This window comes from Carcharodon carcharias, chromosome 15, assembly GCF_017639515.1.
Source record: "Carcharodon carcharias isolate sCarCar2 chromosome 15, sCarCar2.pri, whole genome shotgun sequence".
NCBI classification, from domain to species: Eukaryota; Metazoa; Chordata; class Chondrichthyes; order Lamniformes; family Lamnidae; genus Carcharodon; species Carcharodon carcharias.
Window position 1 is genome coordinate 27,951,862 of NC_054481.1, and position 13,031 is coordinate 27,964,892.

The window sequence follows — 13,031 nt, forward strand, 5'->3', positions numbered from 1 at the left end:
TTTTAAAAATTCATTCATGGGATGTGTCACTGCCTAGGCCAGCATTTATTGCCCATCCCTAATTGCCCTTAAGAAACTTGAGTGGCTTGCTAGGCTATTTTAGCAGGCAGCTAAGAATCAACCACATTGCTGTGGGTCTGGAGTCACAGGCCAGACAAAGATGGCAGATTTCCTTTTCCTAAAGGGCATTAGTGAACCAGATGGGTTTTTCCAACAATCATTATACCTTTAATTCTAGATTTTTATTGAATTCAAATTTCACTATCTGCCATGGTGGGGTTTGAACTCAGAACACTAGCCTAGGTGTCTAGATTACTACTCCAGCAACAATACCACTATACCACCACCTCCCTAGAACAGAGTGGGAATAGTTTCTACTTATCTACTGTGTCCCGACCCCTCATGATTTTGAATACCTCTACCAAATCTCCTCTCAACCTTCTTTTCTCTAAGGAAAATAGACATAAATTCCCCAATCCATCTTCATTACTGAAGGTCCTCATCCCCGGAACCATCCTCATGAATCTTTTGTGCACCCCCTGTAATGCCTTCACATCCTAAAGTGCGGCACTCAGAACTAGACACAATACTGAGGCCAAACTAGTGACTTATACAAATTCAACAGAATCTCTTTGCTCTTGTAGTTTATGCTCCTATTAATAAGGCCCAGCATACTGTATGCTATATTAACTGCTCTGTTAGCTTTTCCTGCCACCTGCAATGACTTATGCACATGTACACCAGGACCCTCTGCTCCTCCACCCCTTTTAGAGTTGTACCCTTCATTTTCCATTGTCTCTCCAGTTCTTCCTATCAAAATGGACCACTTCACACTTCTCTGCATTGAACTCTATCAGCCACCTGTTCACCCATTCAACCGACTTGACTATGTCCTGTTGAAGTTCTACACTATCTTCCCCACCGTTCACAATGTTTCCAAGTTTTGTATCATCCAAAAACTTTGAAATGGTGCCCTGTACACCAAGGTCTAGGTCATTAAAATATCTCAGGAAAAGCAAAAGTCCAAACACCGACCCCTGGGGAACTCCACCACAAACCTTCCTCCAGCACGAAAAGCATCCATTAACCACTACTCTCTATCTCTTGTCAATCCATCAATTCTGTTTCTGTGTTGCTACTGTCCCTTTTGTGCTGTGAGCTATAACTTTGCTCATAAGCCTGTTGTTTGGCACTGTACCAAATGCCTTTTGGAAGTCACTACAGCAATAGCATAGACCTCATCAACCCTCTCTGTTACCTTTTGAAAAAACTCCAGCGAGTTAGTCAAGTATGATTTTCCCTTAAGAAATCTATGCTGGCTTTCCTTAATTAAGCCATATTTGTCCATATGACTTTATGTTTTTAGCTCTGAAGCAGAATCATGCGGACTTAAAACATTAACTCTGTTTCTCTTTCCACAGATGCTGCCAGACCTGCTGAGTTTTACCAACATTTTCTGCTTTTATTTGTATTATTATTGTCCATATGATTATTAATTTTGTCCCGAATTATTGTTTCTAGAAGTTTCCCCACCACCGAAGTTAAACTGACTGGCCTGTGGTTGCTGGGCTTATCTTCTTGAATCACCCTGGTTTCTGGAAACTCATAGCTCAATATTGAGTGTTCGAGAATCCTTATGTTTTAAAAGGACACGGCACGTTCATTAATCTCGGTTACTGTTGTGTTCCACTATCTGTTGAATAAACTCTCAAATCAGGATTTAACAAACTGACTAGGTGATAGATTTCTGACCTTGCAGCTGTAAAACAGATCGGCTGCTAGGAATAGAAACCCCACTTGAGTTTTATTAGCACTGATCTCTGTGTTCTAATTCCTCAGTCATTGCTGAATGGGCTCAAACATTTCAGAAATTTAACTGGTGGTCTTACAAATTTTTTCTGAATGATAGTGTTATTACTGCAAGATGAAAAGCATCACTAACCCTGAAGTAGGATACCTAGAAACTGCTTCTTTACTTTCAATGCATCTTTATTTAGTAATCTTTTCCTAGACAATTACAAACATTTAAATATACAATATTTCATCCAGTTACTTCTGTTATGAACAATGTATAATTTCTAAGTTGAATTTAATATATTTGTGTAAAGAAAGGTAAAAATGGTTTCTGTTTCACTTAGGTTTTGTTTATGGACCTTAGTCCCTGGGAATCTGGATAGACTTGTGACCAAAAGGTTTCAGGTCTTTTGGGTTTGTTTGTAAACATACATTATAATGAGATTTTATAACCCCTGAAGTTAAAGAGATGGGTAAAAGAGATTGAAAGTTAAGTGATTCTGGAAAATAAAATAGAAAAGCTTTACTGTTGCCTAGCAACAGTGATCTAGTGACACAGACACAGAAAAAGACAGGTTGAGAGAGGGAGAGTTTTCAATGTGCATCAGAGAGACAAGACGGGGATTTTCAACTCTCTGAGAAGACAAACTACAAGGCTATTGGGACAGTAGTTGACTGAAAAATCAGTCAAAGGACTTAGTAAAGTGATCAGTTTAGTAATAATGCTACTGGAAGACTGAGTTTAGGGAATTCTTTAGTTTGCTCTGCAGTTAAAGAAACTGAGTTTAGAGTGCAGTTTTTGTGTGTCACAGGAGAGATACAAGTTGGGTGAGAAGCATCAAATGAATGCTGAGGAATTTACTGGAAGAAAACTGTTTGCAACTGTGCCAATCCTAAGTGAGAAGCCTTTGTGTCAAGCCAGTGGTAACTCTTCACTGGTTTTTGTACCTATAAAGATATTGCTGGGGTGAAGAAATGGTGTGAATTTGAATCATCTTGTGTTTGTATTGAGATCTTTCCAACCTTTTTGTCTGGTGTAATATAGTTCATTTTTCTTGTTTTAATAAATAATTTATTCTTTGTGTTAAATGCTTATCAGCAGACTCCTGCGAATTTGTTCAGTAACTTTCTTCCAGTTTCTAGAAAAAAAAGTTAGGGTCCATCAAGCCAGGTTTCACTCTGGATATGACTTGTCCACTATTAATGTCAGCTAGGATCGTAACACTTCCATACAACTGCTAATTACCCACAAGAAAAATGTATGATAGTTTTAGTCCATCGCTGAACAATGATGGCATTTCAGAATTTCTTTTTATATTTCACTTTCATTCAGTTACTTAACCCTTATAAAAAAAATGAAACTTTTAATTTCCCTACTCCTAACTTTGGAGAAAAGCAAACAAGACCCACCAGCCAATCTACTTTCAGCCTTCCTGTGATATCACAGTGATTTTTTTCCCCCTCTCACTTAAGTGGTCCCGACCTGGTGCACACCTTTCCCCGCCTGCTTTACAGCAATCTTAATCTGCTTCACAGTGCTCATGATCTGCTGCATGCTCCTCCTGGTCTGCTTCATAGTGATGCTGCTTGCTACTCCCAATGTGCTTCACAGTGATCCCGATCTGCTATACACTTCTCCCGGTCTGTTTCACAGTGATGCTGACTTGCTGCACGTTCCTCCTGGTCTGCTTCACAGTGATCCCGATCTGCTACACACTCCTCCCGGTCTGCCTCACAGTGCTGACTTGCTGCATGCTCCTCCTGGTCTGCTTCACAGTGATGCTGACTTGCTGCACGTTCCTCCCGGTCTGCTTCACAGTGATCCCAATCTGCTACACACTTCTCCTGGTCTGCTTCACAGTGCTGACTTGCTGCATGCTCCTCCTGGTCTGCTTCACAGTGATGCTGACTTGCTGCACGTTCCTCCTGGTCTGCTTCACAGTGATCTGGATCTGCTACACACTTCTCCCGGTCTGCTTCACAGTGCTGATTTGCTGCACGTTCCTCCTGGTCTGCTTCACAGTGATCCCGATCTGCTACACACTTCTCCTGGTCTGCTTCACAGTGCTGACTTGCTGCATGCTCCTCCTGGTCTGCTTCACAGTGATGCTGACTTGTTGCATGCTCCTCCTGGTCTGCTTCACAGTGATGCTGACCTGCTGCACATTCCTCCTGGTCTGCTTCACAGTGATTCTGTCTTTCTTCACACTTGTCATGAGATGGGGACTAATATTATCAGTTCTTTACTCCACTGAAAATTACCTTTGAATTTCAATAGACTTACATTCACAAGCAAGATGTTGGGAGTCTTTAACATGAAGTTATTAAACTGTTTCCCTATAATTTCCTCACGGGGCATTTTATGGTCAAAAATGATATCAGACATAAGTATTTTTTGTAATATGTATTTAGTTATGGTATTGTGTGACCTAATTGTGAATTATTTTAAGATGCTCATGTTTTTGCGTGGGTGAGATCTTTAATTGTGATTACTGTTGAGATGGTTCTCTGTGTGATCTCTCTTTATGACGCTTTGCTGATTTTAACACATTTCACTCTCATGACTTTGCTTCTCTCACTAGATTCATCTAATGTGAGTAAATCACAACTACCCATTTGAAGTTGTTTTATCTGAAAGGATGATTATAATCTTGGTAAATTATGGGAGATATGGATATCAGTAAGTGAGGTGAAAAAGTGAAGGACAGATCAATCTGATTGATATTCCTGAGTTGTTAGACAACAATTTGAACAATGGAATGAGAGGGGCCAGAAATCATACTAATAAACCTGATCAGAGATGGTGCATTTGGCCTTGGTGAAATTATGGTTAAAATGTCATGGAATTGCACCCTCCTAGCCTGTGATTTTCTGTCCATTAGCCTTCTATCCCAAAGTTACTGCACTGGCACCAACTCTGGCTGGGTGCCACTAAAGTCACCAGTGACCCCAAGGAAGATCCCAAATGAAGACAGCCAATTCCCAACCAGACTGAAAGGGACCTGAGTAAAAGGGCAGCAGGAAATAAGTGAATAAAGCCACCATTATAAATGGCACTCCAGCAAAGCAATGGAGTGAATGTCTAAGCCAAGGAAGAATTGAGTTTGCAATAGAAAGCCCAGAGTGGAATAATGGAAATTAATCTTCCATGTTTCCATCTACAGTAGATCACAATTTGTTTCTGTACTTTGTGATCTTATTTTTCCTGGTGGAATAATATTATTCCAAATAATTTTCTAACAGTGAGGGAGATTAGTTCCATACATTATAGTGAAACCAGTTGGAGTTCACTCTCACTCACATCTGTAGATAGAGGGAGATTATAAATTGTACAACTGTCCTTCAATAGGGCTGCTGCTCATGTGGAGGATAAAAACCATCATAGAATAATCGGCCACGTCGTAATTTCTGTGCAAATTATCCCAGGAGTCCAGTTGGGATTGGCAATGATGAAAATCCAACAGCTGATTGACTGTAAACCCCTGGAGCAGCAAATGGATTGTGGTGTTGGAAGATGATGAAATGACACTGAAGGAATGTTTTAAAAAGCGGGTTATCTAATGCTCAATAACGGGGTTATTTATTTAGTTTAATTGAATATCTATTTCTTAAAACAAGGTTTCTTGAATATACAGAAATGACACAATGAATTTTATTTTTAATTTACATGAGATTGAAGTTTGGTGTTTACTTTCTGTCCTCAGTCTGCATCTTCAAACAGAGGTTGAAGTGGCTGCGTGCCTGGAGACTCCATCTGCTTAGCAGCACAGAATAGAAGCACACTGATGTATTCACTTCCACTTTGTTTCACGACACTTTTACATTCTCTTTGCTCCGCTGAGGTCCATGCATTCCCTTTGGTCCTGTATGTGTACAGATCTCGGTTCTAGAGCGATGGGTTAGAGTTGCATAGTAGGGAGTTTATGAATTGACTTTTACATAAGAGTTGAGGGATGTGTTTCTTGACCTAACGCAAACTGAAAATGAGAATTAACTGTTTGGTAGATACATAGGAGTAGGAAGAGGCCATTCAATCAGATCATGGCTAAGCTGTATCATAGCTCCATTTTATCTGTTTTGGCTCTGTAACCTTTAATCTCCTTGCCTAACAAAAAATTATCAATCTCAGTTTTGAAATTTTCAACTGACCTCCAGCCTCAACAGCTTTTAATGGATATGATATATTAGTGTCTTAGCAGTCGAGTGAAAATGGGATCTACTATAGAGGCAGATAAGTAATGGGGTAGTTAGTGTAGGAATGGGATGCTTAATATAAGAGTACTGCGAATGTTGCAGGGAAAGGTCCATTTCAAGCAGCTATGCATCAGGATTTTCCATCTTGACCTATACAAAATCTTCTTCGTTCAGCAACGTGTCTTCACAAATGTTTCCGTCGTCCGCTGGTTTTATTAAGAACCCATTGGGTGGGACCTCAGGTTAGAAACAGGATTGAACGGTCACACTCTTTGGCCATGACTTCAAATTGTCCCCATCCAACATGCATACACCAACATGTTTGCTTTCAACTCTGCTTTGGCCAAGAAGACAAGCAGGAAATGGCCAGTTAGAGAAAGAGAGAGAGAGTTCTGATAAAAATGATGTTAAAGGTGCTTTAGCGAGAATAATATTGTTACTTTCTATTCTTAATGGGATATTTAATTAATTTATTTATTGGAAAGATATTCCTTATCTTTGAGTGATTGCATTGGGCATCGGGTTGCAAGTGATCCTCATTGCATCCCTTCCACTGTAACATACCAAATTTGAAGTGCCTGTTAATGTGTGTTTTTTTAAAAGATTTATACTGTCTATGAACTATACTATAATAAACTGTTCTGGTACTAGCAAGGCAGTTCTTGAATATCAGTCTTGGCTCAGTGGGTAGCGCTCTTACCTTGGAGTCAGGAAGTTCTGGGTTCAAGCCCCAATTTCAGAGACGAGCATTCAACCTATGCTGACACTGCAGTCCATCAGCCCATGCTGACACTTTGGATCAGCTGATAAACCCAGGCCCTGTCCGCCCTCTTAGGTGTATGTAAAAGATCCCATGGTACTATTTTGAAGAGCAAGGATTTTTTCCCCTTGTCTTGCCCAGTATTTATCCCTCAGTTAACATCACCAAAATAGATTATCTGATCATTGTCAAATTGCCGATTGTGGGAGTTTACAGTTTGCAAATTAGCTGAAACATTTCCTTAAAACAAGTGACTACAAAAATACTTAATTGGCTGTAAAGCACTTTGGGATGTCCTGTGGTAATTAAATGGGCTATATAAATGCAAGTTCTTTCTTTGTTGTCTCTTTCAACTGTTCCATTCTCTAATGAGTGGAACAAAAAAAAACAGCATTTCTTCCTGTTAAAAATCCAGTGAGAGTTTTGGTGAATACAGGTGTCTAATTTCTTATGTCTTTAATTCTAACAGGACCTGATATATGTGCAGATCCAGGAGTGATGTCAGTGCACTGCCAGCAGTCACAGGGCAGATCTGCTTGCAATGACAAGCCTCTCTGTCTGCATTATCTCCAGTCAGCCTGCTGTTCTATGTCTTTCCCACTTTGGGACCAGGACAGCATAGAAGCACAGGTTAGAACAAAGATGGGAACAGTAACTGCACTAAACTAAACATTGGGCTGAAAGGAGATGGAAATAGATATTAGTTTTATTCTACTCCTCCTGGCCCACAAGGAAACCATTCAAAATCTGTCAAGAATTTCCTTTCTCTGCCTCCTCCGGCCCTGGATGTGTCCAATTTACGCTGATTGCACAGTTTGGGATTAAGATAGCTTCCAGGCACCAATGACATCACCAGATTCCAACTTTTAAATATTTGAAACCCCTGCTTTCCAGGAATGAGAACCACTTACACTGCCTCAAAACCAACTGGTAAAATGGGGATTGCTGTCAAAACAATCACCATCCCAAGCTCTCCATTTATACAATCTCTCCAATCCAAATTCCCTAACCCCACATCTCAGTCAATTGCCCAACATAACACCAAGCAAACCAAAGTATGTTTATATTGAGCCCATGAAGTTATCTATTTGTTTACTTGAATTTATTTTTGCACTAACCTATTTTCTACAACCATTGCCAGGCTTGTCACTGTTCCACACAGTGACCCCATGTGTTACTCTATCACAGGACACAGACACTTTGATGAATGAGCTATTCAAAGGGATCACATTACACACAGTCCCAGAAAATCACAAGAAATATGATCCAAATTCTTGTAGATTCAATGGTCATAGATTCATCCAAATAATGATGAGTGTCCGTATTATGGACACGTTGATGCGTTTCTCTACTATAACATAGTAGATGGTGGTTAGCCAGGTATCTGATGTGTATCAAATCTTGTCAATGTGTCTGAGTCTCCTAATCAAACTGGGGAGAAAGCTACACTGATTGCATTTCTGTTTGCCTGATGCCTCGCAAGGACACACTGCTTCAGCGAGCTGAGTTACAGGTTGGTAGAACCCTGGATTTGGACCCACAAATGAATAACACTGGAATTTAACCAACACACACTGCACAGCTTACCAGCACCGAGAACTAATGGACTTCTGGCTTCTTGCTCAATTGGACCTGAATGGGTAAAACCTCAGTTTCCACTGACAACTCTAGACACCAATACTGAGCCAAGCTAACTAGTCAATCCCTGGTGTCCTGGGATTCTGCAGATCTGCCTGGCTGAGCTCAGCAATCGGATCACCTCGCCAGCCATGAAGGGTCAGCTTGATTCCAATCAGCAGGCAAAACATCTTCAATCTCAAAATGATCACACATTCCCCAGCCCATGCACCAGGAAGATAATCAACAATTAGTCAATAATTGGTATAAATCATGCTGTCTCCATGCTTCATTTCCATACTACATACATTGATATTCCTAAAATTATAGTTGCTAAAATGGGATGGGTTCTCAATTTAAAGCTGGTCTTTCTATCACAGCAACAATTCTGAGAAACTCTGCTGGTATTCAAGGTCAGTGACAATCTTGGAGAGTTAAGATGACAGTGCAATACCCCAATAAACTAATTGCAAATAAGACCCTTCCGAGGGAAATGTCTTATAACCTCTCTGCTCATGCATTGTTAATTTGATGATTGGAGTCTTTCCATTGCAGTATTTCCATTTATTAGGATGAAATAGCCTAGTTCTAGTTTTCTTTAAATCTATCCTGCCATGGAGTACAAGGTTTTACAAAAAGCTTATACAACACAGTGTTGATGAATCTGGTAACCATTAATTTGATGATTTATTTCTACCAATCCCTCAACAAGAGAAACTTTCCCTATCAAAACCACAAATGCTATTAAAGCTTTTTTCTGCACCACTGGGAATTGTAGTATCTTGGGTCTCTCTCTCAAAAGGAAGTAGTTTAGGTTTGATTGATAAATTTGGATATTTGACAAATTAACCCAATCTATTGCAGTTAAGGACACTAAGTCAGGGCCTGTTCCATGTTAACCAATGAATAGTGAAGTGGGACCCCATGGAATTAGCCAGAGTGGGAACTGATTCTAATGCTCCATTGGTTACCAGATTCATCAACACTCTGCTGTATAATCTTTTTGTAAAACCTTGTACTCTATGGCAGGATAGATTTAAAGAAAACTAGAACTAGGCTATTTCATCCTAATAAATGGAAATCCTGCAATGGAAAGACTTTAATCTTACCTGTTAACCAGCTGTGTCTATTTTATTCATGAAATAAAAGTTTGTTCTTGTTCAATCCTTGTTTATTGTATGAGAAAGCAATCTGAACAATGGGCTCATGGAATAAATACAGAAATAGAGTGAGCCAGCGAATGACCCGCTTGGCCCCCCTCCACTGCCAAAGCTCAAGAAGCCAATTGTACGAGTAACATGTGACCTCGACAAAAACATAATCCACTTCACTGTTCTTCATTCCTTCATTGTCACACAATTCAATTCATTTCAACCTAAAGTTCTCATTTGAAATGGTTAAAATTAATATGACTGAAATCATGTCATTGTGCTTTGAGATAGGAAACCATTTTTAATTTTATGTCAGGCATGTTAATTACTTTCATAAGTAATTAGTATTAAATGAGAAAGGGCTTCAACTCTGGACCCTAGACCCAGCAACTCAGGTTGCCTTGCCTTGTTCCAACTTTCATGATAGATTGTGAAGAGATGCTTTATTAATTTTAAAGGGCTGCTTTATCCTCATGGGAGTTACCTATACTCCAGGGACATGGGTTTCATGAAGGATAGAAAACGTCACAATGATTAAAAGTGCATTTGTTTATTTTTTTTTTAAAAAGCAGTTACAATTCTGATAACATAACATTTATATTTAAGTGAAGCTCTTGGTCCACTTAATCGCAGAGATTGGACACTGGCAGTTGTTAATAATTGCACACGGAACACACAAAATGTATTAACAGTCTGGAGAAAAGTATATCCATTTCAGCTCTGCCATTGATTATCCAAATGCCTCATTTTTTATGACAGGTATAAGAAAAAGCCAGTGTAACTTTTATTGCACACACATCCAACAGACAAAATCTATTCTAGTTTTTTTTTCAATTACACATATACAAAGTTAAGAATTTCTTACCCAATTATATACAAACATACATTATTTTGAATTAGACTACCACCCCCGGGTAGGAGATATTAAAGGGGAACCAAACACAAGGGGATAAGTTTTTTGATTAAATTGCTTGGTCCCAGTGAAGAAGGCCCTTTCTTCTCGCATTCCTTTGAGGTCAAGTTGCTTGCAATTCCTTGCAATGTTCCTACCTGAGCCAAAAGAGTGACCAGCCAGCAGAAATCAGAAGTGAGGCCAGTGCCACGCTGATAAAGAAACTGCCAGTTTGTTGTTTGAACAATAACATCCAAAAATAGCGTCACTTCTGCAAGCAAGTCTCCTTATTTTATGGTTTGTTTCTTTCAACATAATTTAAAACGTGAAGTACAGACTGTTGACTAGAACATGTCTGAAAGTCAATGCATTCAACTTTCAATTAAGATCACACCTTTCTGTGATATGATGACAATCTTGTTACAACAATGCTGGCTTTCATGATGGTCCTGAAGTAGTGCTACAGTTATTGAAATATTCTACAGGAGGTACATTTCCTCATTTTATAGCAGTTAACACTGATGCATCAAAGCTCCTGAATTAAAATACAATGTGGTAAGTGTTCTTGGTCGAATGTATAATCACACTCATAATAAGATGGGTTCCAAACTAGATGGATATTACATTTCTACTATTATTATAGAAGAGGAATGTTTTAGTCGCTGAAATAGCAGCACTTACTTCTTCCTGCGGCACTGACTCGGCTTTCCTTTACGCCGTTTATCAGCGCTCTGCTTTCTCCGCTTTAACATCTCCTTCCTCGCTCTAGCTGTGGTAAAAGTAATACAGTGAGCATCGAGAAAATCCAGCAATTTCCCCTTGGAAACCTTTATCCCATTTTCCTTAAGCTGCTGGTGGAGGTCTGACAGCTCAAAAGGCTTGTACTGCAGCATGTTACTGTACAGAGATGGGTCTGACCGAATATACTGTCGTATGGCCTCTGTTGTATCTGCATCACGGGTTACTGCCTGTGATGGAGTGATTCCATCATCCTCTTCATCGTCCGAATCTGTGCTAAAGATATTGTCAAACTCACCGGCCAACAGCCTGAAAGAGGGAGAAAGATGAACAGGGTTTGTTCATACAATCAAGGTAAGTACACTGCCATCATGAAAATTGTTTTTTTAAATGGCCTTGGTAAGGAAGGTTGCCAGTTTTCCCATGATAAACTCATTTACACTGTGATTTGCAGTGAATTTCCAGGGCCAGTATTGACTGATATGAATTAGTAATGGGAAAGAGGCAATGCATGGTTTGTTGATGTGAAGCAGTTTGGTAATGATGGCAAATTCAACCAAGGTAGAATTTCCAGATTTTGAAAGCAAACTTGACATGTCAAAGCTGCAGTTATGATGTTTTGACAGAGTTAGGGCAGGTGTTCAAGTTATTTTCTGCGTCTTGTAGGACCTTAGCCCTTCAGAGACATGTATTTTCCTCAGATTAGCAACAAGTCCAGGTAACCAACGGGAAGCAGCACACAGGCAACGTTCCTTTACAATATTATAGCTTATTATCTGCTATGATTTTTCCCCCCATTAGTCACCTAAACCTACTCCTTGGTTGTTTCAAAGAATGGGGGGGTGGTGGTGCTGACAGTGGAGGAACCTCTTTTCAGGTGTCAAATTAGGAAGCAGGTCATTGAAATTTGCCTTAGATCTCCTGAACTCTACAAAGTGGTTAAAAACACTCCTGCATTACACAACAAAGTTTGAATTTGTGGTTCCCTTAATGTGGGAGGATGTGTGTTTCAGGCAACCTGCATTCAAAACAGATCTCTGAAGCATGATAATTGGTTCAAGTGATATGTCAGACATTTTGCAAATCAACATTTATGAGCTGACTCAAAGATGGCAGTTAAAAAGCTTTCCATTTTATTTCTTTCATCATACTGATTTGTTTACCATTTGTCACTTCTTTCAATTTAATTGATTTATTTGAGGTAGTTAGGCTTTTCCTTTCAGTCAGTCACTTTATTCCCTTCACTGCACTCAGATTTAAATAACCCACCTTTGTGATTCAAAGGAGCTCTCACTCCCCGCTGAAGAGGAGCTTTGAGATGAAGAGAGCTGGTTGGCCACATCAGGAGCAACAGCTTTCGATGGTGACTTGGCTTCTGGTCTGTGTGATTCAGGAACACAGCTTTTCCCTTTTCTTTTAGAAATGGCCTGCAACCGACCTTTCAAGGCTGGTTTGCTGGATTCTGCTGAAACAGACTTTGATTGTTTTTTGGAGCATGGTATTAGCCGGTCTGTTCGCGATGAAACTGGCTGGGATTGGTTTATGGTGCCCGCCTTTTGTTTGCTCGTTAGAACTGGGATTGTTTTTCGGATGCAAGGCTGCGAAGATGATACTTCCTGTTTCGAATGGAACTCAGAACCAGGTTGAATGACTTGATGGGTATATTGGTAAATCTCTTTCAATTTCAGAATCATTTTCTTCTTTGGCAGAGGTCGAACACCAAACCTGGAACAAAAAAAAAACTAGTCCAGAAAAAAAACATTTTCAGACTTTAACATTGAGCACATAATCTACTGTAGCCCCCATTCTCCAGCTCTGCAAGTGTGACCTCTAAATAATCCACAAGATATCAACAATAACTAAATACGAGTACTAGTGAAAGGAT

The 13,031-nt window shown here is 39.7% G+C and overlaps 1 protein-coding gene across 6 annotated transcripts in view; it reads right to left on the reverse strand.

Annotated features, from left to right (window-relative positions):
- Positions 1-10,050: 10,050 nt before the first annotated feature.
- Positions 10,051-13,031, reverse strand: part of slx4 (SLX4 structure-specific endonuclease subunit homolog (S. cerevisiae)) — a 32,642-nt gene continuing 29,661 nt past the window's right edge. For 5 of the 6 annotated variants that reach the window (XM_041206827.1, XM_041206832.1, XM_041206831.1 and 2 more), the window contains 2 exons: positions 12,416-12,871; positions 10,051-11,455 (listed from right to left, as the gene is read on the reverse strand). In XM_041206827.1, coding sequence (XP_041062761.1) covers positions 11,086-11,455; positions 12,416-12,871 — 826 coding nt within the window. In that variant the 3' untranslated portion in view covers positions 10,051-11,085. Of the gene's footprint in view, positions 11,456-12,415; positions 12,872-13,031 lie in introns of those variants that run through there. The other variant, XM_041206833.1, reaches the window with a different exon arrangement.